Raw genomic sequence first — 26,612 nt, forward strand, 5'->3', positions numbered from 1 at the left:
CAGTCAACATGGTTTCGTCAAGGGCAGGTCGTGTCTCATAAATCTCATTGAGTTTTTTGAGGAGGTGACCAAGCATGTATATGAGGGTAGGGCAGTTGACGTGGTATACATGGACTTCAGTAAAGCCTTTGATAAGGTTCCACATGGTAGGCTCTTGGAGAAAATGCAGAGGCATGGAATTGAGGGTGATTTAGCAGTTTGGATTAGAAACTGGCTTTCTGAAAGAAGGCACCGAGTGGTGGTTGATGGAAAATATTCAGCCTGGAGTCCAATTACTAGTGGTGTGCCACAAGGATCTGTTTTGGGACCACTGCTATTTGTCATTTTTATAAATGACTTAGATGCAGACATAGGTGGATAGATTAGTAAATTTGCAGACAACACTAAAGTCGGTGGAATAGTGGACAGTTTGGAAGAATGTTACAGGTTGCAGTGAGACTTGGATAAACTGCAGAATTGGGCTGAGAAGTGACAAATGGAGTTCAATGCAGCTAAATGTGAGGTTATTCACTTTGTGAAGAATAACAGGAAGACAGAGTACGAGGTGAACGGAAAGATTCTTGGTAGTGTGGATGTGCAGAGGGATCTTGGAGTCCATGTGCATAGATCCCTGAAAGTTGCCACCCAGGTGGATAGTGCTGTTAAAAAGGCATCCGGTGTGTTACGTTTCATTGATAAATAAATTGAACTCTGGAACCACAATATCAAGCTGCAACTATACAACACCCTGGTTCGGCCACACTTGGAATACTGTGTACAGTGTTGGTCGCCATATTTCGGGAAGGATGTGGAAGCATTGGAAAAGGTGTAGAGAAGATATACCAGGATGTTTCCTGGTTAGGAGGGAAGGTCTTATGAGGAAAGGCTGAGAAACTTGAGTCTGTTCTCATTGGAAAGAAGAAGGCTAAGAGGAGATTTGATAGAGACAGACAAGATGATCAGAGGATTAGATAGGGTAGACAGTGAAAGTCTTTTTCCTAGGATGGGGCATAACTACAAATTGAGGGGTGATAGGTTTAAGACAGATGTCAGAGGCAGATTCTTTACTCAGACGGTGGTAAGGGTGTGGAATGCCCTACCTGCCAATGTAGTTAACTCAGCCACATTAGGGAGATTTAAACAATCCTTGAATAAGCACTTGGATGATGATGGGATAGTGTAGGGGGACGAGCTGAGAATAGTTCACAGGTCGGCGCAACATCGAGGGCCAAAGGGCCTCTTCTGTGCTGTATTGTTCTATGTTCTATGTTTTTTATATCCCTCCAAACCCTTCCTATTCATACACCCATCCAAATGCCTCTTAAATGTTGCAATTGTACCAGCCTCCACCACTTCCTCTGGCAGCTCTGCCGTGAAAAAGTTGCCCCATAGGTCACTTTTATGTCTTTCCCCTCTCACCCTAAACTTATGCCCTCTAGTTCTGAACTCCCCCACCCCAGGGAAAAGACTTTGCCTATTTACCCAATCCATGCCCCAAATAATTTTGTAAACCTCACAACATATTTCCAATAGGAAGGAGACCAGAAGTGCACACAATATTCCAACAGTGGCCTAACTAATATCCTGTACAGGCACAACATGACCTCCCAATTCCTGTACTCAATATTCTGACCAATAAAGGAAAGCATACCAAATGCCTTTTTCACATACGAGAAGCCTTCTTAAAGGCAGTCAGCATGGCTTTGTGAGGGGCAGGTCATGCCTCACAAATCTTACTGAGTTCTTTGAGGAGGTGTCCAAGACAGGTTGACGACGGTAGAGCAGTGGATGTGGTGTAAATGGATTTCAGTAAGGCATTTGATAGGGTTCCCCATGGTAGGTTCGTTCATAAAGTCAGGAAGTATGGGATGCAGGGAGATTTGGCTATCTGGATTCAGAATTGGCTGGCTGACAGAAGGCAGAGAGTGGTTGTAGATGGATAGCATTCTGCCTGGAGGTCAGTGTTGAGTGAGGTCCCACAGGGCTCTGTTCTTGGGCCACTGCTCTTTGTAGTTTTTATAAATGACTTGGATGAGCAGGTTGAGGGGTGGGTTAGTAAATTTGCAGATGACACAAAGGTTGGAGGTGTCGTCGATAGTATCGAGGGCTATTGCAGGTTGCAGCGCGACACAGACAGGATGCAGAGCTGGGCTGAGAAATGGCAGATGCTTGCATCCAATTTATGTAAATGACAAAAAGTAGAGGACCTAGCACTCCACTGGTCACAGGCCTCCCGTCTGAAAAACAACCCATCATCACCACCCTCTGTCTTCTATCTTTGAGCCAGCTCTATATTCAAATGGTTAGTTCTCCCTGTATTCCGTGAGATCTAACCTTGCTAATCAGTCTCCCATGAGGAACCTCGTCGAACGCCTTACTGATGTCCATATAGATCACATCTACTGCTCTGCCCTCATCAATCCTCTTTGTTACTTCCTCAAAAAACCCACTCAAGTTTGTGAGACATGATTTCCTATGCAAAAAGCCATGTTGACTCTTCCTAATCAGTCCTTGTCTTTCCAAATACATGTACATCCTGTCCCTCAGGATTCCCTCCAACAACGTGCCCACCACTCTCGTCAGGCTCACTGGTCTATAGTTCCCTGGCTTGTCCTTACCACCCTTCTTAAACAGTGCTCATCTTAACGTAAGCCTTCTTCTGTTAACAAACACATCGACCTGGACCCAATATACCGGCCACTGCAGCGGACAGCTGGAACTGACACTGGAAGCGGCAGATTCAAACCACTACAAATGCCAGAGGAAAGATCACAGAAGCGCTTCACAGGAGGCTCCCAAGCACTGAGGATGTCACCTAGACAGGGGACGAAACGTCTGCAACACAAATTCCCAGCTCAGCGAACAGAACAGCAACAATAAGCCTTCTTCTTCCTCTTGACAAGAGATTCAACTTCTTTAGTAAACCATGGCTCCCTTGCTCAAACACTTCTTCCTTGCCTGTCAGGTGCACACTTATCAAGGACCCACAGTCGCTGGTCCTTGAGTAAACTCCACATTTGAATTGTGTCTATCCCCTTTAGTTTCCTTCCCAATCCTACGCATCCTAAATCTTGCCTAATTGCATCATAATTGCCTTTCCCCTAGCAATAACACTTGCTCTACATTATTTACCTATCCTTTTCCATCACTAAATGGAGGCTGAGGGGAGACTTGGTAGAAGTCTGTGTAACTGTTCGCAGAGTTGAAATGTCTAATACTATGGGCCATGCATTTAAGATGAGAGGGGAAAAATTCAAAGGAGATGTGAGAGGCAAGTTTTTACACAGAGAGTGGTAGGAGTCTGGAACACCCTGCCAGGGCTGGTGGTAGTGGAGGCAGATACAATCAGGGTGTTTAAGGGACTTTTAGATAAGCACATGGATATGCAAGGAATGAATGTAAATGGTCCAAGGGCAGGCAGAAGGGATTAGTTTAATTTGGAGTCATGTTTGGCACAACATTGTGGGCTCATTCCTGTGCTGTACAATTCTGTTTTCTATGTTCATTGCTCTATCCATTTTCAGGTGTGTAATATCAAAATATAGCTGGGTGCAATTGAGTCAGTAAAAGATCTGGGCTGTGACTATGTTGCATTGTGAATCTGTGGAATTCTTTACCTCAGAGTGCTGTCGAGGCTGTGTGATTGTGTATGTTCAAAGTTGAGATAGACAAGATTTTTAATCAGTAAGGGAGTCAAAGGTTATAGGGATAGGTAGGAAAGTGGAGTAGAGGATTGTAGGGGTGCACTGTACACATGCTTATAACAAAATGACCCATATCTGCTCACACAAAATGGCCAACAAACAGAAAGAAGCAACCTGCTTTAGAATTAAAACGCAAGATGGCTGACAGAAGGTAAATAAGATCAACAGTCTGTTCCAGCCTTTAATTAAATAAAATGACAACGTCTTTGAACAAAGTCACACTAAGGCCATGAGTACCCCATTCCAGACAATACTAATAAGGGCATGTCTCGAAAATAGACCAGGAACTAATCCTAGCCCTCATTAATGGAAAAGTAATTGCCCCAGTGAGTGAATGAACACCAGGCATGGGATAAGCCCAGTCACCTCCTTAAGTCATTACCAGAACACCAGTTAAAGTTATTTTGTAGCTGTTTCTTTGAAAATGAATTACTCTGCAATAGGTTCTAGTTAGAAATTCTTGGGAATCATAGAGGTAGTTTTTAACATAAAAAAAATACATATAACTAAAGCTTAATAAAATATTAAAGAAAAAGCATTTACACCTCGGTGTGAAAGTTAATAAGCTTCAGGAATACCATCATCTGTCCTGAACAAAATAGGTTAGAACATAGAACATAGAAGAATACAGCGCAATACAGGCCCTTCGGCCCTCGATGTTGCGCCGATCCAAGCCCACCTAACCTACACTAGCCCACTATCCTCCATATGCCTGTCCATTGCCCGCTTAAATGCCCATAATGAGGGAGAGTCCACCACTGCTACTGGCAGGGCATTCCATGAACTCACGACTCGCTGAGTAAAGAACCTACCCCTAACATCTGTCCTATACCTATCCCCCTTAATTTAAAGCTATGCCCCCTTGTAATAGCTGACTCCATACATGGAAAAAGATTCTCACTGTCGACCCTATCTAAACCCCTAATCATCTTGTACACCTCTATCAAGTCACCCCTAAACCTTCTTTTCTCCAATGAAAACAGCCCCAAGTGCCTCAGCCTTTCCTCATACGATCTTCCTACCATATCAGGCAACATCCTGGTAAACCTCCTCTGCACCCATTCCAGTGCCTCCACATCCTTCCTATAGTATGGCGACCAAAACTGCACACAATACTCCAGATGCGGCCGCACCAGAGTCTTATACAACTGCAACATGACCTCAGTACTCCGGAACTCAATTCCTCTACCAATAAAAGCCAGTACGCCATATGCCTTCTTCACCGCACTATTTACCTGGGTGGCAACTTTCAAAGATCTGTGTACATGGACACCAAGGTCCCTCTGCTCATCCACACTACCAAGTATCCGTCCATTAGCCCAGTACCCCATCTTTGTTTAATGGTTGTTTACAGTCCATTAATCACAAATTACTAAGAGTAAGAAAAGCTATATTTAACCTCACACTTTATAACTAATTTCCTAACAAAAATCAACATTACAAATCTTATAGCAACTAGTTAAAATTAACTATCTTTTGTATTTTTGCATGTATAATTAGGACAGTGGGCAATATAAGAGTAATGACTGAATTTGATAAGACAGCACATGAGATACAATAAATAATCGAATTCAAACTACAGATAAAGCCAGCCAGAAAGGCCCAAAGGAATATAGCAATTGACCTTGAAATGTGAATAGATAGGATGTATAAAAAGATCCCAAGGCCGAGAGATTATAATGTCAGTTAAACGTCCTGAGATCATGAGGTTGGACATGGGAATGCTCATCATTGATTAGGTATTTTACTGGATTGGGTGTATGGATTAGGAGGGAAGGGCTGTAAACGTGTTGTATGTGGTCATTATAATATAGACATGTATAAAAATTCTGCTTTTTACAAGTTAGAGTGTGTCATTGATCTATCTTCTGATCTGAGCCAAAGATTAAGTGAATAATTAAGTTTGTACGTTGAGGCCAGATTCAGAGAATATCTTTTAGCCCTCTCCCTGCTTTAACTGGTTTCTGCATGAATAAAGTCCCACTTGCCTGAGTTCTGCCTACCTTCCGAGTTTTCATTCCCTCTCAAGGGAAAACACGTCTAAAAGGAATATCACATCAGTCATGACCTCATTGAATGCTGGAGCAGACTTGTTCCTCCAGCATTCCTGCTCCTCCTACATTTTCGGGTTTTATGTCGTTGTGATGGGAACACCATCACCCCCAAGTTGCCTTCTGCACCATCATGCATTGGACACTCAGCATCATTCCTTTATTGTCACTGGTTAAAATCCCTAAAGTCTCAAATTAACAACATTGTGACTTACTTTTACGAAGTGGACTTCAGTGGCTACCACCATCTCCAGTGTAACCGGTGATAACCAATAAGTACTCGCCTTGTCAGTGATACCCATAAGGAAACGTGACTGGCAGCAGTCCCATGTCAATGTAGGGGGGCCCAATGCTAATTTCAGGCCATTCTTGGGCGTAGATGAATTTCCATGCCCTATTTTATTTAAATTAAGTTTAACATTTTATTCATTCTCCAAAGTTCCAAGTATGCCTAGTCTTGACATGGGTCTTCCATGGAGAAAGCTAACTTAACATTCAACTTTACCAATGGCATTGTAACAAGATTTCAAAGTACAAACTGTACCAACCTTGACTTTACTTGTCAAAAAGTATTATTACACAAAGTGTTTTCTGCAAACCCTAATATTCCTTTGTTCAGAAATGTCAGGAAAAGGTGAATAAATTACACTGTATCGTAAAAGTTCATCGAAGGGTTTAAACCTCAGAGATTGTACAAATACTTTGTATGAACTGCATCTGAGGTCATCTGTTTTTATCAAGGTTATTTTCCAACACTGTTTCTGGCAAGGAGACTCGTTGCCGTAGAATTCTGCTAACACAGCACATGATTTCCCATGGTCGATTTAAATAAACCTGGTAATTAGCCTTAGGGCACCAAGAACCTTGGACATCTGTCTTCAAAAGAGACAGACGAGGTTACATAGCTTACAGGTCACAATTCCATCTGTATGGGGAAAGGCGAGGAGGCAGGTCTCTCAGAGCTATGCAACAGGGATTGAACCCACTCTAAACCACACTCTTACCATCCAGTCAAATGTGACCAGCACACAGTCAGATTTCCATCCGCTTCTGACAGAAAAGACTCTCACTGGAATGGTGGTATCTGAAAAATAGTACTAATGGGCAAAGCTCATGTTTTAAGAAAGAACGTACATAATACACTTTACATTCTCTTGATATCCCAAAGTGCTATGCATCCAATGAATTATTTTTGAATTGTGGACAAACATGATGGCAATGTGTCATAGTAAAATCCAACAAGTGAAAAAGTGAGATGAATCACCTGATAATGTGACTCTGATGGTACTGGCTGAAGGGATGACTGATAGCAATAGGATCCTTTCTGCCTACCTAAGCCACCAGGACCTCCATGTTGCACCCTGATTGACTCCACTGTTCCAGTCTGTAAAACACTATGACTGAACAGATAACCTCCACTCTGAACTTGGTCACAAAATTCTCCATTGACATTTCGATAGCCATGCTGTATGTGTGGAGCTAGCCAGGGTAAGGTGCTGCATCCTGTTAGAAAAACTTTCTGCATTCAGTGTATAATGCCACACTGCATTCTCAAATGGAATCTATTAACCTGATATTGCATTAGGTTCTTGATAAAGCACACTGAAATCAGAATGTATGAGCAATTCTGACTGCATCACTGACCTGCAATAGTACTTGAACAGCACCATGAGAAAACTAACTTTCTGTAAACGACAGCAGTAGAATTGTAAGTAATTGCAATATCACATTGTTTAATCTTTAAATTGTAATTACTTGGAAACTGGAGAAGCTAAGCTGTCATAATTCTTTGTCATCAGCTCTGATTTATTTGTTAAATTGACAATGAGTTTAATTGTTTTTACAGTTATTAACATGCAAATTATCTGATAACCTGTAACACCCAAGTGATACCCCATGAATGGTAGATCATCACAGGGTTCTGGACAATTTTTCCCCTCTGCTGTCAGTTCTCAGACACAGTAGTTTGCTCTCAATCTCCCTGTGAGGTTCGTGAATTGCTGAAATTATGCATTAATTATGCACCCCACCCCACCCCACCCCATTTAACTTGTTACGAACTTGCATCAGCTACTTAATAGCATGGACTCATTTCTAATTCAGAGACTTGTGGTTCTGTAATGACAGTCAACTTCCAAAGCTTGTAAAAGGAATTGTTTAAACTATGGAGTCTTATTCCGACGTGATAAATTTACAGTTAAAATTTAAAACGTTAATTATTTTCTTACTTTTCATTTTATTCTCTTCATCTCCTATCAATCCAATCAATCCTTCTATCTGATATTTCCCTTTCTACACCTGACAACTGTAATTCACTCACTTTGGTTTACTCTTCTCTGTCATTTCCTTGTTCCTTTCATAATTTTAAAATCTCAATCAAATGGGTGTCAGGGGCAAACTGTCTGATGGTTAGAATCATATTTAGCACATAGGAAGATGGTTGTGGTTGTTGGAGGTCAGTTATCTCAGTTCCAGGACATCTCTGCAAACGTTTGTCAGGGTAATTTTCAAGGCCCAACCATCTTTAGCTGCTTTATCAGTGACATTTCCTCCATCATAAGGTCAGAAGTGGGAATGTTTGCAGATGATTGCACAGTGTTTCACACCATTCGCGACTCCTCGGATACTGAAGCAGATCTGGACAATATCCAGGCTTGGGCCCTGACAAGCAATAATTAACATTTAGTGTCACAGAGTCATAGAGCCCTACAGCACGGAGACTGGCCCTTTGCCCCAAACTGGTCCGTGCCATCCATCCACGCTAACCCCATTTCCCTGCACTTGGCCCATATCCTTCTAAAGCTTTCCTTTGTATTTGTCCAAATGCCTTTCAAATGTTGTTAATGTATCCGTCTCAGCCACTTCTACTGGCAGCTCATTCCATATGCGTACCACCCTCTGTGTAAAAACGTTGCCCCTCAAGTTCCCTTTTATTCTTTCCCCTCTAACCTTAAACTGCATTTATTTTGATGCAAGAGACCTAACAGGGAAGGCAGATGAACTCAGGACATGGTTAGGAACATGGGACTGGGATATCATAGCAATTACAGAAACATGGTTCAGGGATGGACAGGACTGGAAGCTTAATGTTCCAGGATACAAATGCTACAGGAAGGATAGAAAGGGAGGCAAAAGAGGAGGGGGAGTGACATTTTTGATAAGGGATAGCATTACAGCTGTACTTAGGAAGGATATTCCCGGAAATACATTAGGGATGTTATTTGGGTGGAACTGAGAAATAAGAAAAGGATGATCACCTTATTGGGATTGTATTATAGACCCGCTAATAGTCAGAAGGAAATTGAGAAACAAATTTGTAAGGAGGTTTTCATAATCTGTAAGAATAATAGGGTGGTTATGGTAGGGGATTTTAACTTTGCAAACATAGACTGGGACTGCCATAGTGTTAAGGATTTAGATGGAGGGGAATTTGTTAAGTGAGTACAAGAAAATTTTCTGATTCAGTATGTCGATGTACCTACCAGAGAAGGTGCAAACCTTGACCTGCTCTTGGGAAATAAGGCAAGACAGGTGACTGAGGTGTCAGTGGGGAAGCACTTTGGGGCCAGTGACCATAATTCTGTTAGGTTTAAAATAGTGATGGAAAAGGATAGACCAGATCTAAAACTTGAAGTTTTAAATTGGAGGAAGGCCAATTTTGATGGTATTAGGCAAGAACTCCCATAGGGCAGGTTCATAGCTCCTTGAAAGTGGAGTCTCAGGTAGATAGGATAGTGAAGAAGGCATTTGGTATGCTTTCCTTTATTGGTCAGAGTATTGAGTACAGGAGTGAGGGTGTCATGTTGCGGCTGTACAGGACATTGGTTAGGCCACTGTTGGAATATTGCGTGCAATTCTGGTCTCCTTCCTATCGGAAAGATGTTGTGAAACTTGAAAGGGTTCAGCAAAGATTTACAAGGATGTTGCCAGGGTTGGAGGATTTGAGCTATAGGGAGAGGCTGAACAGGCTGGGGCTGTCTTCCCTGGAGCATCGGAGGCTGAGGGGTGACCTTATAGAGATTTACAAAATTATGAGGGGCATGGATAGGATAAATAGACAAAGTCTTTTCCCTGGGGTGGGGTGTCCAGAACTAGAGGGGTTAGGTTTAGGGTGAGAGGGGAAAGATATAAAAGAGACCTAAGGGGCAACTTTTTCATGCAGAGGGTGGTATGTGTATGGAATGAGCTGCCAGAGGAAGTGGTGGAGGCTGGTACAAGGGGCCAGGTGCTGGCAAATGGACTAGATTGGGTTGGGATTTTTGGTCGGCATGGACTAGTTGGACCGAAGGGTCTGTTACCATGCTGTACATCTCTATGACTCTAAGACTCTATAACTTGCAAAAGCTGATTGGGTGCAGAAGTTCGCAGGTAAAGGGATGGCTGGAAAGTGGGAAGCCTTCAGAAATGAGATAATGAGAGTCCAGAGAAAGTATATTCCTGTCAGGGCGAAAGGAAAGGCTGGGAGGTATATGGAATGCTGGCTGACTAAAGAAATTGAGGGTTTGGTTAAGAAAAGGAAGGAGGCATATGTCAGGTATAGACAGGATAGATCGAGTCAGTCAGAGATATACAGCATGGTCATAGCGTCATAGAGATATACGGCACGGTCCAACACGTCCATGCCGACCAGATATCCCAACCCAATCTAGTCCCATCTACCAGCATGCGGCTCGTATCCCTCCAAACCGTTCCTATTCATATACCCATCCAAATGCCTTTTAAATGTTGCAATTGTACCAGCTACCTCCACTTCTTTATTCCATACACGTACCACCCTCTGTGTGAAAGAGTTGCCTCTTGGGTCTCTTTTGTAAATCTTTTCTGAACCTTTTCAAGTTTCACAACATCTTTCCAAAAGGAAGGAGACCAGAATTGCATGCAATATTCCAACAGTGGCCTAACCAATGTCCTGTACAGCCGCAACATAACCTCCCAACTCCTGTACTCAATACTCTGACCAATAAAGGAAAGCATACCAAACGTTTTCTTCACTATCCCATCTACCTGCAACTCCACTTTCAAGGAGCTATGAACTGCACTCCAAGTTGTTCAGCAACATTCCCTAGGACCTCACCATTAAGTGTATAATTCCACTAAGATTTGCTTTCCCAATATGCAGCACCTCGCATTTATCTGAATTAGACTCCATCTGCCACTTCTCAGCCCATTGGCCCATCTGGTCAAGATCCTGCTGTAATCTGAGGTAACCTTCTTTGCTGTCCACTACATCTCCAATTTTAGCGTCATCTGCAAACTTACTAACTGTACCTCTTATGCTCGCATCCAAATCATTTATGTAAATGACAAAAAGTAGTGGGCCCAGCACCGATCTCGTGGCACTCCACTGGTCACAGGCCTCCAGTCTGACCATGGACTCAAAACGTAAATTTTGTTTGTCTCTCTACAGATGGTACCAGACCTTTTGGGTTTCTTCATCATGTTCTGTTTTTATTTCATTGTGCTTTACAATCAATTAACTACTTTGAAAATGTGCTATAATATAATAATGTGCTTCTTTGAAAAAAAGACCATGAGATATATGAGCAGACTTAGGCCATTCAATCCATCAAGTCTGTTCCACCATTCATTCATAGCTGATATGTTTCTCAACTCCATTCTCTTGCCTTCTCTCTGTAGCACTTTATCCCCTTATTAATCAAGAACCTATCAAACTCTATCTTAAATATACTCAATGACTTAGCCTCTACAGTCTTCTGCGTTGATGAGTTCCACAGATTCCCCACCCTTTGACTGACAAAATTCCTCCTTATCTCAGTTCTAACGGGTTGTCGCTTCACTTTGAGGCCGTGTCCTTGGATCCAAGTCTGTCCTACTAGTGAAAACAGCTTCTTCACACCCATTCTATCCAGGCCTCTCAATTTGGATTAGACCCTCCCTCATCCTTCTAAACTCCATTGAGTACAGATGAAGAATCCCCAACCATTCCTCATATGACATAGCCCTTCATCCCCAGGATCATTCTTGTAAACCTCCTCTGGACCCCCTCCAATGCCAGTATATTCTTCCTTCAGTACAGAACCCAAAATTACCCACAATATTCCAGATGCAGTCAGAACAGAGCCTAAGGCAGTCTCAGCAGTACATCGTTCTCTTGTATCCTAGCTGTCTTGAAATGAATGCTAATATTATATTGGCCTTCCAAACTACCAAATAAACCTATATGTTAACCTGAAGATAATCCTGAGCTAAGATGTTCAAGTCTCTTTTTGCTTCAGATGTCTAAAACTTTCCCCATTTAGAAAATAGTCTACGCCTCTATTCTTCCTACCAAAATGCATAACCTCATACTTTCCCACACTCTATTTCATCTGAAAACCTCTTTGCCCATTCTCCTAGCCTGTCCACATCTTTCTGCAGCTTCCCTACTTCCTCAACACTACCTACCCTCCAACAATCTTTTGTGCCATCTGCAAACTCAGCAACAATGCCCTCAGTTCCTTCGTCCAGATCGTTAGTGTATAATGAGAATTGTTATGGCCCCAACGCTGACCCCTGCTGAATTCCACTAGTCACCAGCTGCCATCCTGGAAAAGACCTCTTTATCCCCACTCTCTACCTACTGCCAGTCAGCCAATCCTCTACCCATGCCAATACCTTGCCCCTAACACCAGGGGCTCTTATTTAGCAGCCTCCTGTGTTGCACCTTGTCAATGGCCTTCTGGAAATCCAAATAGATCACACCCACTGGCTATAATTTGTCCATTAGTTCCTGAAACAATTCAAACAGATTTGTCAGTCTTGACCTCCCCTTGATGAAGCCATGCTAACTCTGCCCTATTTTACCAAGCACCTCCAAGAACTCTGCAATCTCATCCTGGCCTATAGTTTCCTTTCTCTGTCTCCCTCCTTTCTTAAACAGATGTGTTACATGAGCCATTTTCCAGTCCTCTGGGACTCTCCCTACCTCTAGTGATTCCTGAAAGATCACCACCAGTGACTCTACAATCTCCTGAGCTATCTACTTCAGAATTCGTCCATCTGGTCCGGGTGATTTATCCACCTTCAGACCTTTCAGCTTCCCCAGCACCTTTTCCTTAGTGATGGCCACTGGTCACCTCTGCCCCAGATACTCTTCAAGATCTGCTTTGCTGCTGATTTTCTCTGTGAAAACTGATACAAAGTACCTATTCAGTTCTTCTGCTATTCCTTTGTTCCCCATTACTATTTGTCCAGCCTCATTTACCAGTAATTCAATGTCCACTTACATTGTGGATATTGGAAAAAAAACTCTTGCAACCTTCTTCTAAGTTACTAGCTAGCTTCCCCTTTTATTTCATCTTCTGTCCTGTTATTGCTTTTTTAGTTATCCTCTTCGGATTTTTAAAGACGTCCCAGCAATCTTCACCAAATTGCATGTTTTTACTTTTGATTTGATGCTGACCCTGACTTCCCTTGTCAGCCATGGCAGTTAATACAAACTCCAAGTGTGACCAATTCATCCTTGAGGTCATGTCCAGTTCATGGGCAGAGCCCAATTCTCTTACATAAACTGGAGTTTCACTGAATGGAATTTAAACTAAAAATCTCATGAATTTCTATTTGGTCCAAGGAGAGCCAATGGGTGTCATCTACCTGGACTAAAAGAAGGGCTTTGACAAGGAGCTGCACAGGAGGCTGTTGAGTAAGATAAGGGCTCATGGTGTCAGAGGCAAGGTACTAGTATGGATAGAAACTTGGCTGTCTATCAGAAAGCAAACAGTGGGGATAAAGGGGTCCTTCTCAGAATGGCAGCTAGTGACAAATGGTGACCACAACTTTTCACTTATACATTAATGATCTGGATGAAGGAACTGGGGGCATTCTGGCTAAGTTTGCAGATGATACAGAGATAGGTAAAGGGATAGGTAGCATTGAGAGGGCGAGGAGGCTGCAGAAGGATTTGGACAGGTTAGGAGAATGAGCCAAGAAGTGGCAGATGGAGTACAATGTGGGAAAGTGTGAGGTCATGCACTTTGGTAGGAAGAATAGAGGCATGGACTATTTTCTAAATGTGGAGAAAATTCAGCAGTCTGAAGTGCAAAGAGACTTGTAAATTCTAGTCCAGGATTCTCTCAAGGTAAACTTGCAGGTTGAGTCAGTAGTTAGGAAGGCAAATGCAGTGATGGTCTTTATTTTGAGAGGACTTGAATATAAAAGCAGGGATGTGATTCTGAGGCTCCAGAAGGGTTTGGTCAGACCACATTTGGAATATTGTGCCCAGTTTTGTAACCCATATCTCAGTAAGGATGTACTGGCCCTGGAGCGTGTTCAGAGGAGGTTCATGAGAAAGGTCCCAGGAATGAAAAACTTAACATATGAGGAATGTTTGAGGACTTTGGGTCTATACTGAATGGAGTTTAGAAGAATGAGGGAGGTATCTAATTGAAACTTCAGAATACTGAATGACCTGGACAGAGAGGATGTTGGGAAGATGTTTCCATTAGTAGGTGAGACTCGGACCCAAGGGAACAGCCTTAGAGTAAAGGGAAGACCTTTTAGAATGGAGATAGGTAGAAACTTCGTCAGCCAGTGAGTCATGAATCAATGGAATTCATTGCCACAGAAGGCTGTAGAGGTCAGGTTATTGAGTATGTTTAAGACAGAGATCGATAGGTTCTCGAGTATCAAGGGGATTAAGGGTTACGGGGAGAAAGTGGGATAATGGGGGTGAGAAATTTATCAGCCATGATTGAATGATGGAGCAGACTCAGTTAGATGAATGGCCTAATTTCTGCTCCTATGTCTTATTGTATGGTCTTACAGCAGTTGTACCAATCTTCAGTAAATTATGCTCAGTTTAAAATGTGCACTCGAGTAGAATTTCTTCATTTTGCACTATAACCTAAATAAATATTGAACGTCCTTCAACATGAAATTAGTTTAGGTGGAAATGCTATTCTGTGATTCTAAAGTAGTTGGAAATGAGCTGAGAATCTAGATTTGATCAATCCTATCTTTTCAGTTGGCTGTTCTGTGCCAGCCAACAAAGAGCTGCCTGAGAAAAATGCTTTGCATTTCTGCTTGAAAAACATTGTTGTTTTTTTAATCTGTATGAATTTAAGTCCACATTTTAATCTTCATTGGACAAGCATATGGACATACATGGAATAATGTAGGTTAGATGGGCTTCAGATTGGTATGACAGGTTGGCACAACATCGAGGGCCAAAGGGCCTGTTCTGCGCTGTAATGTTCTATGTTCTATGTATATCTATGAGTTTAGGTTCCTGACAGACTGACTGATGAGGACACTATGTCAGGAACTAGCTTCAGGCTTGGATTGTTCACAACACTGTTTGTTGTCACACCCAGGGGAAGTGGTAGCATAGTGGCAATGTTACTGAGCTAGTGGTGCCAGCAATCCTCAGCCTAATGTTCTGGGGGCTTCAGTTCAAATTCCATTCCGGCAGATTGTGAACTTGAGTTCAGTTCTACAAAATGAAACCTGAAATTGAAAAGCTAACCTGATGGAGACCACTGTCAACTGTGGTAGAAACCCACTGAGTTCACGAATGCTCTGTCAGGGAAGAAAATCTGATGTCCTTATCTGGTCAGTCCTATAAGTGACTCCAAACCTACAACAATATGGCTGACTTTTAACTGACCTCTGAACAACTGCAAATGGGCAATAAATATGAGAACAGCCAGCAATGCCCACATTCCATGAACGAAAAGGAAAATAATACTAAAAGTTATTATGTGGTAATCAGTGATATACTAAGCTCTAAGTTTGATTAGATTAGATTACTTACAGTGTGGAAACAGGCCCTTTGGCCCAACAAGTCCACACCGACCCGCCAAAACGCAACCCACCCATACCCCTACATTTACCCCTTACCTAACACGACGGGCAAATTAGCATGGCCAATTCACCTGACCTGCACATCTTTGGACTGTGGGAGGAAACCAGAGCACCCGGAGGAAACCCACGCAGACACGGGGAGAATGTGCAAACTCCACACAGTCAGTCACCTGAGGCGGGAATTGAACCCGGGTCTCTGTGCCGTGTCTCTAACCACTGAGCCACTGTGCCGCCCACAAACAATCTGTTACTTTAATTATACTGCCTAAGACTTGTCATTATATTCCCCATGCATGTTAGCATATGCTTCAATCTATGTCTAACATGCTTCACTGACTATCTGACTATCCAATTTCTATCATTCTATCCAACTCCTCCCATAGTGTGCTATTTATGCCCAGTGAGGATTAGCTCTCTGACATCATCATCAGGTTGCTCCAGGGATTTAAATGCCTTGCACAACATGTTATGGGGCAACTGTTATTGAATCAGATGTTGCAAGGACATTAAGATCTGAAACTTACAATGTAATGACCTGTAAAACAGAAGTCAGTCAAAACCTCTGAAAAAAATCAAAGAATAGAATAGAATCCCTACAGTGTGGTAACAGGCTATTTGGCCCAACAACTCCATGCAAACTCCCTAAAAGTATCTCAGTCAGACCCTACCTATAACCCTGCATTTCCCATAGCCAATCCACCTAACTTGCACATCTTTGGACCATGGGAGGAAACCAGAGCACCTGGAGGAAATCCATGCAGTCACAGGGAGGACATGAAAACTCCACAAAGACAGTCGCCCAAGGGTGGAATTGAATCAGTGGGTGGCACAGTGGCTCAGTGGTTAGCATTGCTGCCTCACAGCATCAGGAACCCAGGTTCGATTCCAGCATCGGGTGACTGATGGGTGGAGTTTGCACATTCTCCCCATGTCTGTGTGAGTTGCAAAGTTGACTTCAGTAAGGCATTTGATAAGGTTCCCCATGGTAGGCTCGTTCAGGAGGAATGGGATGCAGGGAAATTTAGCTGTTTGGATACAGAATTGACTGGTCGACAGAAGACAGCGAGTGGTAGTGGAAGGAAAATATTCTGCCTGGAAGTCTGTGGTGAGTGGTGTTCCACAGGGCTCTGTTCATGGGCCTCTACTGTTTGTAATTTTTATTAATGACTTGGATGAGGAGATTGAAGGGTGGGTTAGCAAGTTTGCAGACGATACAAAGGTTGTAGGTGTCATTGACAGTATAGAGGACTGTTGTAGGCTGCAGCGGGACATTGACAGGATGCAGAGATGGGCTGAGAGGTGGCAGATGGAGTTCAACCTGGATAAATGTGAAGTGATGCATTTTGGAAGCTCGAACTTGAAAGTTGAGTACAGGATTAAGGACAGGATTCTTGGCAGTGTGGAGGAACAGGGGGATCTTGGTGTGCAGGTACATAGCTCCCTTAAAATTGCCACCCAAGTGGACAGGGTTGTTAAGAAAGCATATGGTGTTTTGGCTTTCATTAACAGGGGGATTGAGGTTAAGAGCCATGAGATCTTGTTGCAGCTCTATAAAACGTTGGTTAGACCGCACTTGGAATATTGTGTCCAGTTCTGGTCGCCCTATTATAGGAAAGATGTGGATGCTTTGGAGAAGGTTCAGAGGAGGTTTACTAGGATGCTGCCTGGGCTGGAGGGCTTATCTTATGAAGAGAAGTTGACTGAACTCGGACCTTTTTCATTGGAAAGAAGGAGGAGGAGAGGGGACCTAATTGAGGTATACAAGATAATGAGAGGCATAGATAGAGTTGATAGCCAGAGACTTTTTCCCAGGGCAGAAATTGTTAACACGAGGGGTCATAGTTTTAAGCTGTTTGGTGGAAAGTATAGAGGGGATGTCAGAGGCGGGTTCTTTACACAGAGAGTTGTGAGAGCATGGAATGCATTGCCAGCAGCAGTTGTGGAAGCAAGGTCATTGGGTACATTTAGGAGACTGCTGGACATGCATATGGTCACAGAAATTTGAGGGTGCATACATGAGGATCAGTGGTCGGCACAACATCGTGGGCTGAAGGGCCTGTTCTGTGCTGTACTGTTCTATGTTCTATGTTCTATGTTCTAATCCAAATGATATGCAGGTCAGATGAATTGGCCAAGCTAAATTGCCCATAATGTTAGGTTCATTATTCAGGGGTAAATATAGGATAGGAGAATGGGTCTGGGTGGGTTACTCTTCGGAATGTCAGTGTGGATTTGTTGGGCCGAAGGGCCTGTTTCCATACTGTAGGGAATCTAATCTAATCTGAACCTCGTTCCCTGGTGCTGTGAGGTAGCAGCACTAACCACTGAGCCATTGTGCTGCCCTAAAAGAATAAAATAAAGCTAATTTTGGGGGTTCTGACAAAGGATCATATTTGAGTTAAATAATTTCTCTCTTGACAGAGGCTACCAGACCTGTTGAGGTTCTCCAGAACTTTTCTGATTTCTTTTAGATTTAGTGCATTTACAGGATTTTGCTTTAATCAGGGAGTTGGAAGAAATGCTGAATTGTCCTGTTGTTCTGAGCTAAAGTAAGGAAATAATTTATTTTCCATTTTGCAGCTTGAGTTATTGAAAATAATTTGTAGCATTGTCTTTTTCTCAAGGCTACACAAATGCTTTAAATAGGGGAATGTCCTGACATTGATGTTGTAAAGAGGCTGAGAGGCATGTTGGACTGATTGCCTCCTCATAGGTTTGTATGCCTGGGGTTTGAGAATTCACTGTTGGGAACAGTGACTCCTTTGACTGTAAGTTATGAATTATTATATTTCATTTTGTAACAATGTTAGGATAACTGAATAATGTCTGTAAACTTCTGTTTCCATACTGTACATCTCTATGACTCTATGAAACAATAAGCATTTATTACAGCAAGTAATTGAGTGGAATGGAGCACGACGGACCATTATGTGAACTTGGGAAGAAATAAAATGGAGAGTATATTTCAAGCTTTCCCATTCCACACCTTGTATGTATCCTGTGTGTTCTGTATTTATTTTGCAAAAATGTGTGGATAGGATGTACTTCTCCTGTGCAATGCCAAGGCAGAGAGAGGGGACAGGAAAGTTGGTCCCAAGTGAAGTTGCATTATTATTTAAAAGTGGATTTGAAGAGTATTTGAAAAGGATGAAGTATGAATGTTAACAGGAAAGATGATTATATTTCTGTCGAATTTTCTTGACATGGTGCATACTTTTCTCTGGGAGGTCGTATAAGAGGCATTCTTACCAAAATGGTGCTGCCAGATTTTACACACTGCTGATGTTCAATAGACAATAGACAATAGGTGCAGGAGTAGGCCATTCTGCCCTTTGATTCTGGATTAGTGGAGCTGGAAGAGCACAGCAGTTCAGGCAGCATCCGAGGACAGGCAACATCGACGTTTCAGGCAAAAGCTTACCTCATTCTGCCCTTTGAGCCTACACCACCATTCAATATGATCATGGCTGATCGTTCTTAATCAGTATCCTGTTCCTGCCTTATCTCCATAATCCTTTATTCCTTATGATCAGATCAATTATTTAAGCTAATTTTAAATTATTGTATAATTCTTTGGCCTATTTCATTTGTTTGGAAGTTAGATAATTGTGCTTTGTATTGAATGTCCATGCTAACATATATTGCAGATTTTCCAAAAAACACATCTGTTTTAACAAAGGAAAAGCTTTAACCACGCGAATCTGAAATTATTAAGATCCAGATCTCACACCAAGAATTTGGAATCTGTTCAGAGATCAGGAGGAAGCCACTGGAGATCAAGGAAACATTGTTGGATATCAATTAGGAAAATGGAAACCAAGCTACAAAACAATTACGCTAATTCTGAGATTGAGTACATTTTGGAGAGAAGCTATGAGTTTTGTGGACAACATTTATGGATCAGTCAGAGCTCAAATGCCCAGATTGGGACATCTGGTTTCATATGGGAAGCTGTAAGTATAGTGACCTGCTGTTTGTGTATAAACAAAACCAGCAATCAACTTCAGTGTATGCTTCAAGAAACTCTTTCTACAACAGCGATCCATATTTACAGGATTTTGCAAAGAACATTGCACCTTAAACAGTGATACAAAATTAGTGACAGTTCTTTTTATTTCAATCTTCTTTTATTTCCTTCTTTCAGAATAAAGTTGAGTGAAGTATATTGACTGATGTAACCTTTGGTTATATTGCACAGAGAGTTGTGGTGTTTTCAGAAACTTTCAGGTATCCCACACACTAGCAGCAGGGCAGCTGTATTTCGTCGGAACTTTGGTACATACAATTAAGGCTACCTGGTAGAACAAGTTTTCTGTCTGAGAAGGAGATTAGTATTTTGGGTTAGAAAGGGAATTATCTCACAGAATGCTGCTAGTCCTGATATGGAACGACTTTGTAAGTTGGCTTTGCTAAGTTAGGGCAGTGTGGGTTGTTGTCTAATTTTATACATGTACCAAATTTCAACCATCACCATGAAATATATTGCAGAGATCTTCATTTTCTCTTCAATTCAGGTTTAACATCCATTTTATGCGAAGTAAATTGATCTCATTTGGAATGTTAATTGGGATAAAATGATTGCTATTGACACCTCTGACAAATAAAAGGGAAATCAGGTGAGGGTTTCTGATTAGTTACTAAACCGTGGTGCTCAGTAAGTGGAATTATAGAGAATGGCAGCACAGAGCAGGTCATCCGATTGAATCAGTCCGTGTTGGCATTTAACTTTTGACAAGTTTGATTCTGATTCATTGACTACTCTGTTTGTATATCTCTTCAGCTGCTTTTCTTTCATGTACATATGCAATTAGCTTGAATGCTGATAAGTTCTGTCTTAATTATAATCCTGTAAGTGAATTCCACTGCCTCACTGTGTGAAGAAGTCTCTCCCACCTTCTGTTTGACATCAGTCACTCATTCTGAAGCTCTGAACTACTGAAGACAGTTTGTTTAAATCAATCTTATCCCAGTCTGTCTAAATTGTAAACACTTTGATTACATTTCATTACATAATCTGCAGTGCATGTGACTTCAAGGTCAGAATCAGTTTATAATGTGATGCTTCATTCACTAAATAACTAGCCTACATTTACTACCTCGAATCATGGGAATACTCGAGAGGGGCTTGTCTTTAAGGGCTTGGAAAATTGAAGGAAAATTAAGAAAGGAAGTAGATGTTCGGCATTGGACATGGAGCAGCCAACAGGCAGTTTCCAAGAATTTTCCAAGCTGGTTGAATTATTCTGTGTCAGCTGAACAATATGGATAGGATTAAAAACTGTCCAGCTCAGCAGCTTGCTGATCTTAAGTCAGTGTTTTTTGTGCTTGTAAAATCTGCTACTTAAAATTATCAGCACTTTCACGAAGCATTTTGCCATGGCATGTTTTGAAAGGATGTCTCAGCTTTTATTAGACTTTCATTCATTGAGTCTAAAGTAACTCCTGCCTTTTGGACCTTGATCACCAAGGTTCAAGATCATGGATTGAATAAATACTCTGGTGAGATTTGTCCTCAATACTGAAGGAAATCCTGTAGCCAGATTCCTGTCTGAAAAGCACAAATTGTTCCCCATTGAGAAAGAAGGTGCACCGTAGAACACACCAACACCAACCTCTCTGTTATTCTCCAAGCATTGAATGTTCAACATCAAGTACCAAGTGAGATTGCCAATGGTGGCTGGGGAAACAAGAATGTGAGTTTGTCAATGGAAATATATGTACAGTATATATAGCACATCTATATAATTATGTATGTTCATATATGCTGTGAACATAGAGTGTAACAATAAGTGTTCTTTCCCAATCAAGAACTAATGCCTCCAGTGACTGACTGTCCATTTACTTTTTAGATCAGATTCTGTTGGATTTGTTAAAGTCCCTGCATTCTGTCCATAGTCAGGATTCTCAGCCTGCCTCTCTGGCTCCAGGTGGATAGGAAATGTAAAAGAAACACATTTTTCCAGACTCCAACATTAACACATAATGTAATTCCTTAGTTGGGAGGTGGATAGTGCAGGGGCAGATTCTGAAGTGCAGTACTGGAGAGGTCAGAGTCAACTGGGATCTGTTCATTTATCTATTCTCCATGAAAGATAGACCACTTGAGATTGTGTTAATGGGCAGACTATGTATTTGCCCATTTGAACTGGCTAAAGAGAGGCTTGGTAGACTCCAAATAGCTAAAATTTCAGCTAATTCTGTCTGTATGTACTGAGGTGTGAAACAAGTCTCATATGTTTCCCTTCTATTGAACATTGATTCCACAACATTTCACCTCAGCTTTGGAATTCAACCCAATTCTAATTAAACATGGACTTATTTTTCAGGGTCTTGCTCTGTGTGAGTATATTGAAAAACAGAGGATAATCTTTAATGGCATGAAGGTGATCGAACTGGGTGCAGGAACTGGAATATTAGGAATCTTAGCAGTTCTGCTAGGTAAGTTATAAAGTTCACAGGAAACCAAAAGCCACAAGAAGCATAACTTTGCAAATGTAAATGAAATGTAAGCAATGATGAGCATGAAGAACAATGTGTATTTGGATCTTTTCATGGTTAAAGGATATACCTAAACAGTGTGAGTCACTTCATCGGTATGTTTCCATTCTGTTAAAATTCTTCTAGTTTACTTTAATATTACCTTAATATTACAACTCATTTGTCACATAGTTGCTTTAAGGAAAGGCTAGAGGTAGGGATGAATACTTTCAATGCAAGATAGTTACTTCTCCACATTGTCTGTAGTTGTTGTTTAACTGATCTAGAGAAGCATCCTGCACACATTCCACAAACTTGTTCTTCACACTAATTCTATAAATTTGGTTTGTCCAGTTCATATGAAAAGTATTACTTGTTACATGTGCCTTTACTTTCCTGACTTAATTACTCTCTGTTTCAACAATATTTTGGGGCTTACAAGAAGCTTCCACCAATGGTTTTCCTCCATATTGTTTCTCAGCTCTGCTGAAATTGATTGTACTTATTGATTTTTGAAGATAAGATCCTTCCTCACAACTATTTTTATTTCAAACTTTCTTCCTAGGCTCACCCTTGCTCTTTTCAGTTGGTCCATCTCTTACACAGAAACTAGGAACAGGGCTTGGCCAATGACACTTGCAACTCATGAATGAATTTTAAAAATAACTTATTGGATGATATGGAAAAATGATTAAATAAGTACAATTACAGACTAAAGCTTAACCTGCGGCTTCCTTCCAAACTAAATATTTGTTTTGGAAACATACCTTCCCCCCAGCATTCCCATAGGCAAGTCTTTATTCAGTGGATATTCTGCTAATGCATTCCCCTGCAATACATCTGCATGCCAGCCAGCACTAGATCAATATCTGTCTCTGACAAGATGTATAGGTTAAAACCTAGATATATGGGTTTGTAACTAAATGCAAGATGCTCAATGATTTTTATTGTAAAGTTCATGGATCAGTATATATTTGAAATGGCATTTGCCCATATATTCAAAATATCTTTAAGAAGATTAATTTCCTCTCCTTTCCATGACCATGATTTTGCATCTGATTGTGGTGTGAATCAAATTCTGAACTGAGACATACAATTATTTTTCAGGAGGAAATGTGACAATTACAGACCAACCAAATGTTTTGAAGCAAATTGAACATAATGTTGTTGCCAGCATCTCACCGTCCTGTAGAGATCGGGTAAATATCCGTGCCCTATCCTGGGGTCATGATCACATTCAGTTTCCTCGTGACTACGATTTCATCTTTGGTGGAGAAATTGTCTATTTTCCAAAGACCTATCCCTTACTAATAAAGACTTTACAACATCTCAGTAGTGAAAGAACCATCATTTATCTTTCTTCAAAAATGTGGCAGGACTTTCAGATTAACAAATTCTACGAAGACATTCTACCTGAACATTTTAATTGCCAAATTGTTGACAGAAATGAAGAAAATGACATCAATGTGTATAAAGTGACCAAAAAGGTCCATGCTCTGGGGATTAGCTGTTAACACAGAGAGGCAGGTGTACATTTTATGTAAAGTGTCTCTTGGTGACCTTGATGATAGTTTTCAATCATTATCTCTCGAATGCTCAGTCTTAAAAAATACTGTTCTGATGTCTTATGCCATTGTTTCTCTTGTTTGTATTTTGGATGACTTTCCAACCCTCCTCAGATTCTTTACCTGACCAAAGGCCCTTCATCACGTGTGGAATTAAGCCGTGAGAGTGAGTGGGAATTAACCACACTTAGTACTGCCCTCATTCTATGTCAGCATTGTCAGATGTCACAAGATATGAATCTATTGGGAATATTTGCTGATTCTTATTTTTCCACCAGGAATACTGATCCAGTCCTGTTGCTCTGGCGGAGATCAGCTAATTAATTGCTGACTTTGAAATTGGAGTTTATTGACTTGTATGCATCAGTTATTACAAAGCTGTGCAGCAATTATTAAAGCTAATTAATTAAAAATAGAGTGAAGGAATCAACAACTTCTGGTCTCCATGTCATAAAAGAAAAGAGGCAGATGAAGATGTAAAAGAGGTTTGCTCAGATGATTCCAATAAAAAGATTATTAAAAGGTATGAAAGAGAAACTGAAAAGTCTGGTGTTCTTTTCTCCTGAAAAGTGATGAATGAGGAGCAAACATGAGCACATGACAACAAACAACGTTGTCCTTTGGTCCATCAAGCCTCCTACCCCATTTGAAAAATCATGACTAATCTGATTTTTGCCTGAACTCCACATTCCTGCATATTCCTCAGAACCTTTCATCCCCTTGGTGGTTAGAATTCTCTCTAGCTCTGGTTTAAAATTATTTAATATTCTGCATCCATTGCATAGTCAGAGAATCACCGATATCTACGTCACAAAGAAAAATCTTTCATCCCATCACGTCTGCACTGGTCAGAAACTAGCACCTAACTATTCGAATCCCATTTCCCAGCACATGGCTCATACCCTGTATGCCTTGCCATCACAAGTGCGGATGTGGGTACTGCAGATGCTGGAGATTAGAGTCAAGATTAGAGTGGTGCTGGAAAAGCACAGGAGGTCAGACAGCATCCGAGGAGCGGGAAAATCGACGTTTCGGGATGATGAAGGGCTTTTGCCTGAAACATTGATTTTCCTGCTCCTCGGATGCTGCCTAACCTGCTGTGCTTTTCCAGCACCACTCTGATCTTGACATCACAAGTGTATATCTAAATACTTCTTCAATGTGATGAGGGTTTCTGCCTCTCCCACCCTTACAGGTAGTGAGTCCCAGATTTCCACCACTCTCTGGGTGAAAAAGGTTTCCCATACATCCCTTTTAAACTTCCTGCCCCTTACCTTAGATATACACCCCTGATCATTGATCCTTCCATCAATGGGAAAAGTTTCTTCCTGTCTGCCCTGTCAATGTTCCTCATCATTTTATGCTTCTCAATCCTGTCCCCTCTCAATCTCCTCTGCTCCAGGGAAAACAACCCCAGTCAGTCTGAACTTTCTTCATGGAACTTTCCAGTCCAGACAACATCCTGGCAAATCTCCTCCGCACCCTCTCTAGTTGTTTCACAGCTCTATAATGTTGATGCCAGAACTGCACACAGTTCTCTAGTTGTTGCCTAAGCAACAGTTTACACAGTTCCAGCATCACCTCCAGGTTTGTAAACTATATGCCTTGATTAATAAAGATAAATATCCCTATGCATTCTTAATCACTTAATGTTCCTGTCCCAGAACTTTAAGAGACCAGGGTATATGCACACCAAAGTCCCTTTTTAGATTAGATTTTTTTTTAGATTACTTACAGTGTGGAAACAGGCCCTTTGGCCCAACAAGTCCACACCGACCCGCCGAAGCGCAACCCACCCATACCCCTACATTTACCCCTTACCTAACACTACGGGCAATTTAGCATGGCCAATTCACCTTACCTGCACATCTTTGGATTGTGGGAGGAAACCGGAGCACCCGGAGGAAACCAACGCAGACACGGGGAGAACGTGCAAACTCCACACAGTCAGTCGCCAGAGGCGGGAATTGAACCCGGATCTCTGGCGCTGTGAGGCAGCAGTGCTAACCACTGTGCCACCGTGCCGCCCACAATACTTTGATCCTCAATGCTTCCCCTGGTCCCTACATTCATCGTGTACTCCCTTGTTTGTTCTCCCAAGTGCATTTCCTCAAATTTATCTGGATTGAAGTCTATTTCACACTGATCTGTCTATCTGACCAGTCCATCTCCAAGCTGACAAACTAATCTCCAAACTCTGAGACCTAGATCTTGGCTCCACCCTCTGCAAATGGATTCCCAGCTTTCTGACGCACAGACCGCAATCAGTGAAGACAGACAATCGCCCCTCCTCCGTGATAATCCTCAACACCGGTGCCCTGCAAGGATGTGTACTCAGCCACCTACTGTACTCCCTGTACACTCATGACTGTGTGACCAAATTCTGTCCAAACTCCATCTACAAATTAGCTGATGACACCACCATTATAAGACTGATATCAAACAGTTTTACCTGCACATCCACTAATATCATCTATTGTATCCGTTGCTCCCGATGCGGTCTCCTCTACATTGGGGAGACTGGGCGTCTCCTAGCAGAGCGCTTTAGGGAACATCTCCGAGACACCCGCATCAATCAACCAAATCGCCCAGTGGCTCAACATTTCAACTCCCCCTCCCACTCTGCCGAGGATATGGAGGTGCAGGGCCTCCTCCACCGCCGCTCCCTCACCACCAGACGCCTGGAGGAAGAACGCCTCATCTTCCGCCTCGGAACACTTCAACCCCAGGGCATCAATGTGGATTTCAACAGTTTCCTCATTTCCCCTTCCCCCACCTCATCCTAGTTTCAAACTTGCAGCTCCGCACTGTCCCCTTGACCTGTCCGGACTTGTCCGACCTGCCCAGCTCCTTTTCCACCTATCCACTCCACCCTCTCCTCCCTGACCTATCACCTTCATCTCCTCCCCCACTCACCTATCGCACTCTATGCCACTCTCTCCCCACCCCCACCCTCCTCTAGCTTATCTCTCCACGCTTCAGGCTCTCTGCCTTTATTCCTGATGAAGGGCTTTTGCCCGAAACATCGATTTTGC

At 42.0% G+C, this 26,612-nt stretch overlaps 1 protein-coding gene across 3 annotated transcripts in view; it reads left to right on the forward strand.

Moving 5' to 3' along the window:
• LOC122556248 (EEF1A lysine methyltransferase 3-like) overlaps positions 1-24,093 on the forward strand; it is a 51,172-nt gene extending 27,079 nt beyond the window's left edge. For all 3 annotated transcript variants that reach the window (XM_043702870.2, XM_043702871.2, XM_087993275.1), the window contains 3 exons: positions 19,183-19,488; positions 21,862-21,973; positions 23,120-24,093. In XM_043702870.2, coding sequence (XP_043558805.1) covers positions 19,345-19,488; positions 21,862-21,973; positions 23,120-23,526 — 663 coding nt within the window. In that variant the 5' untranslated portion in view covers positions 19,183-19,344 and the 3' untranslated portion in view covers positions 23,527-24,093. The remainder of the gene's footprint in view (positions 1-19,182; positions 19,489-21,861; positions 21,974-23,119) is intronic.
• Positions 24,094-26,612: the final 2,519 nt, after the last annotated feature.

The sequence above is a fragment of the Chiloscyllium plagiosum genome, unplaced genomic scaffold (genome assembly GCF_037043375.1).
Source record: "Chiloscyllium plagiosum isolate Xiang-an unplaced genomic scaffold, Cpla_swu_hap1 HiC_scaffold_13, whole genome shotgun sequence".
In the NCBI taxonomy this organism is placed as follows: domain Eukaryota; kingdom Metazoa; phylum Chordata; class Chondrichthyes; order Orectolobiformes; family Hemiscylliidae; genus Chiloscyllium; species Chiloscyllium plagiosum.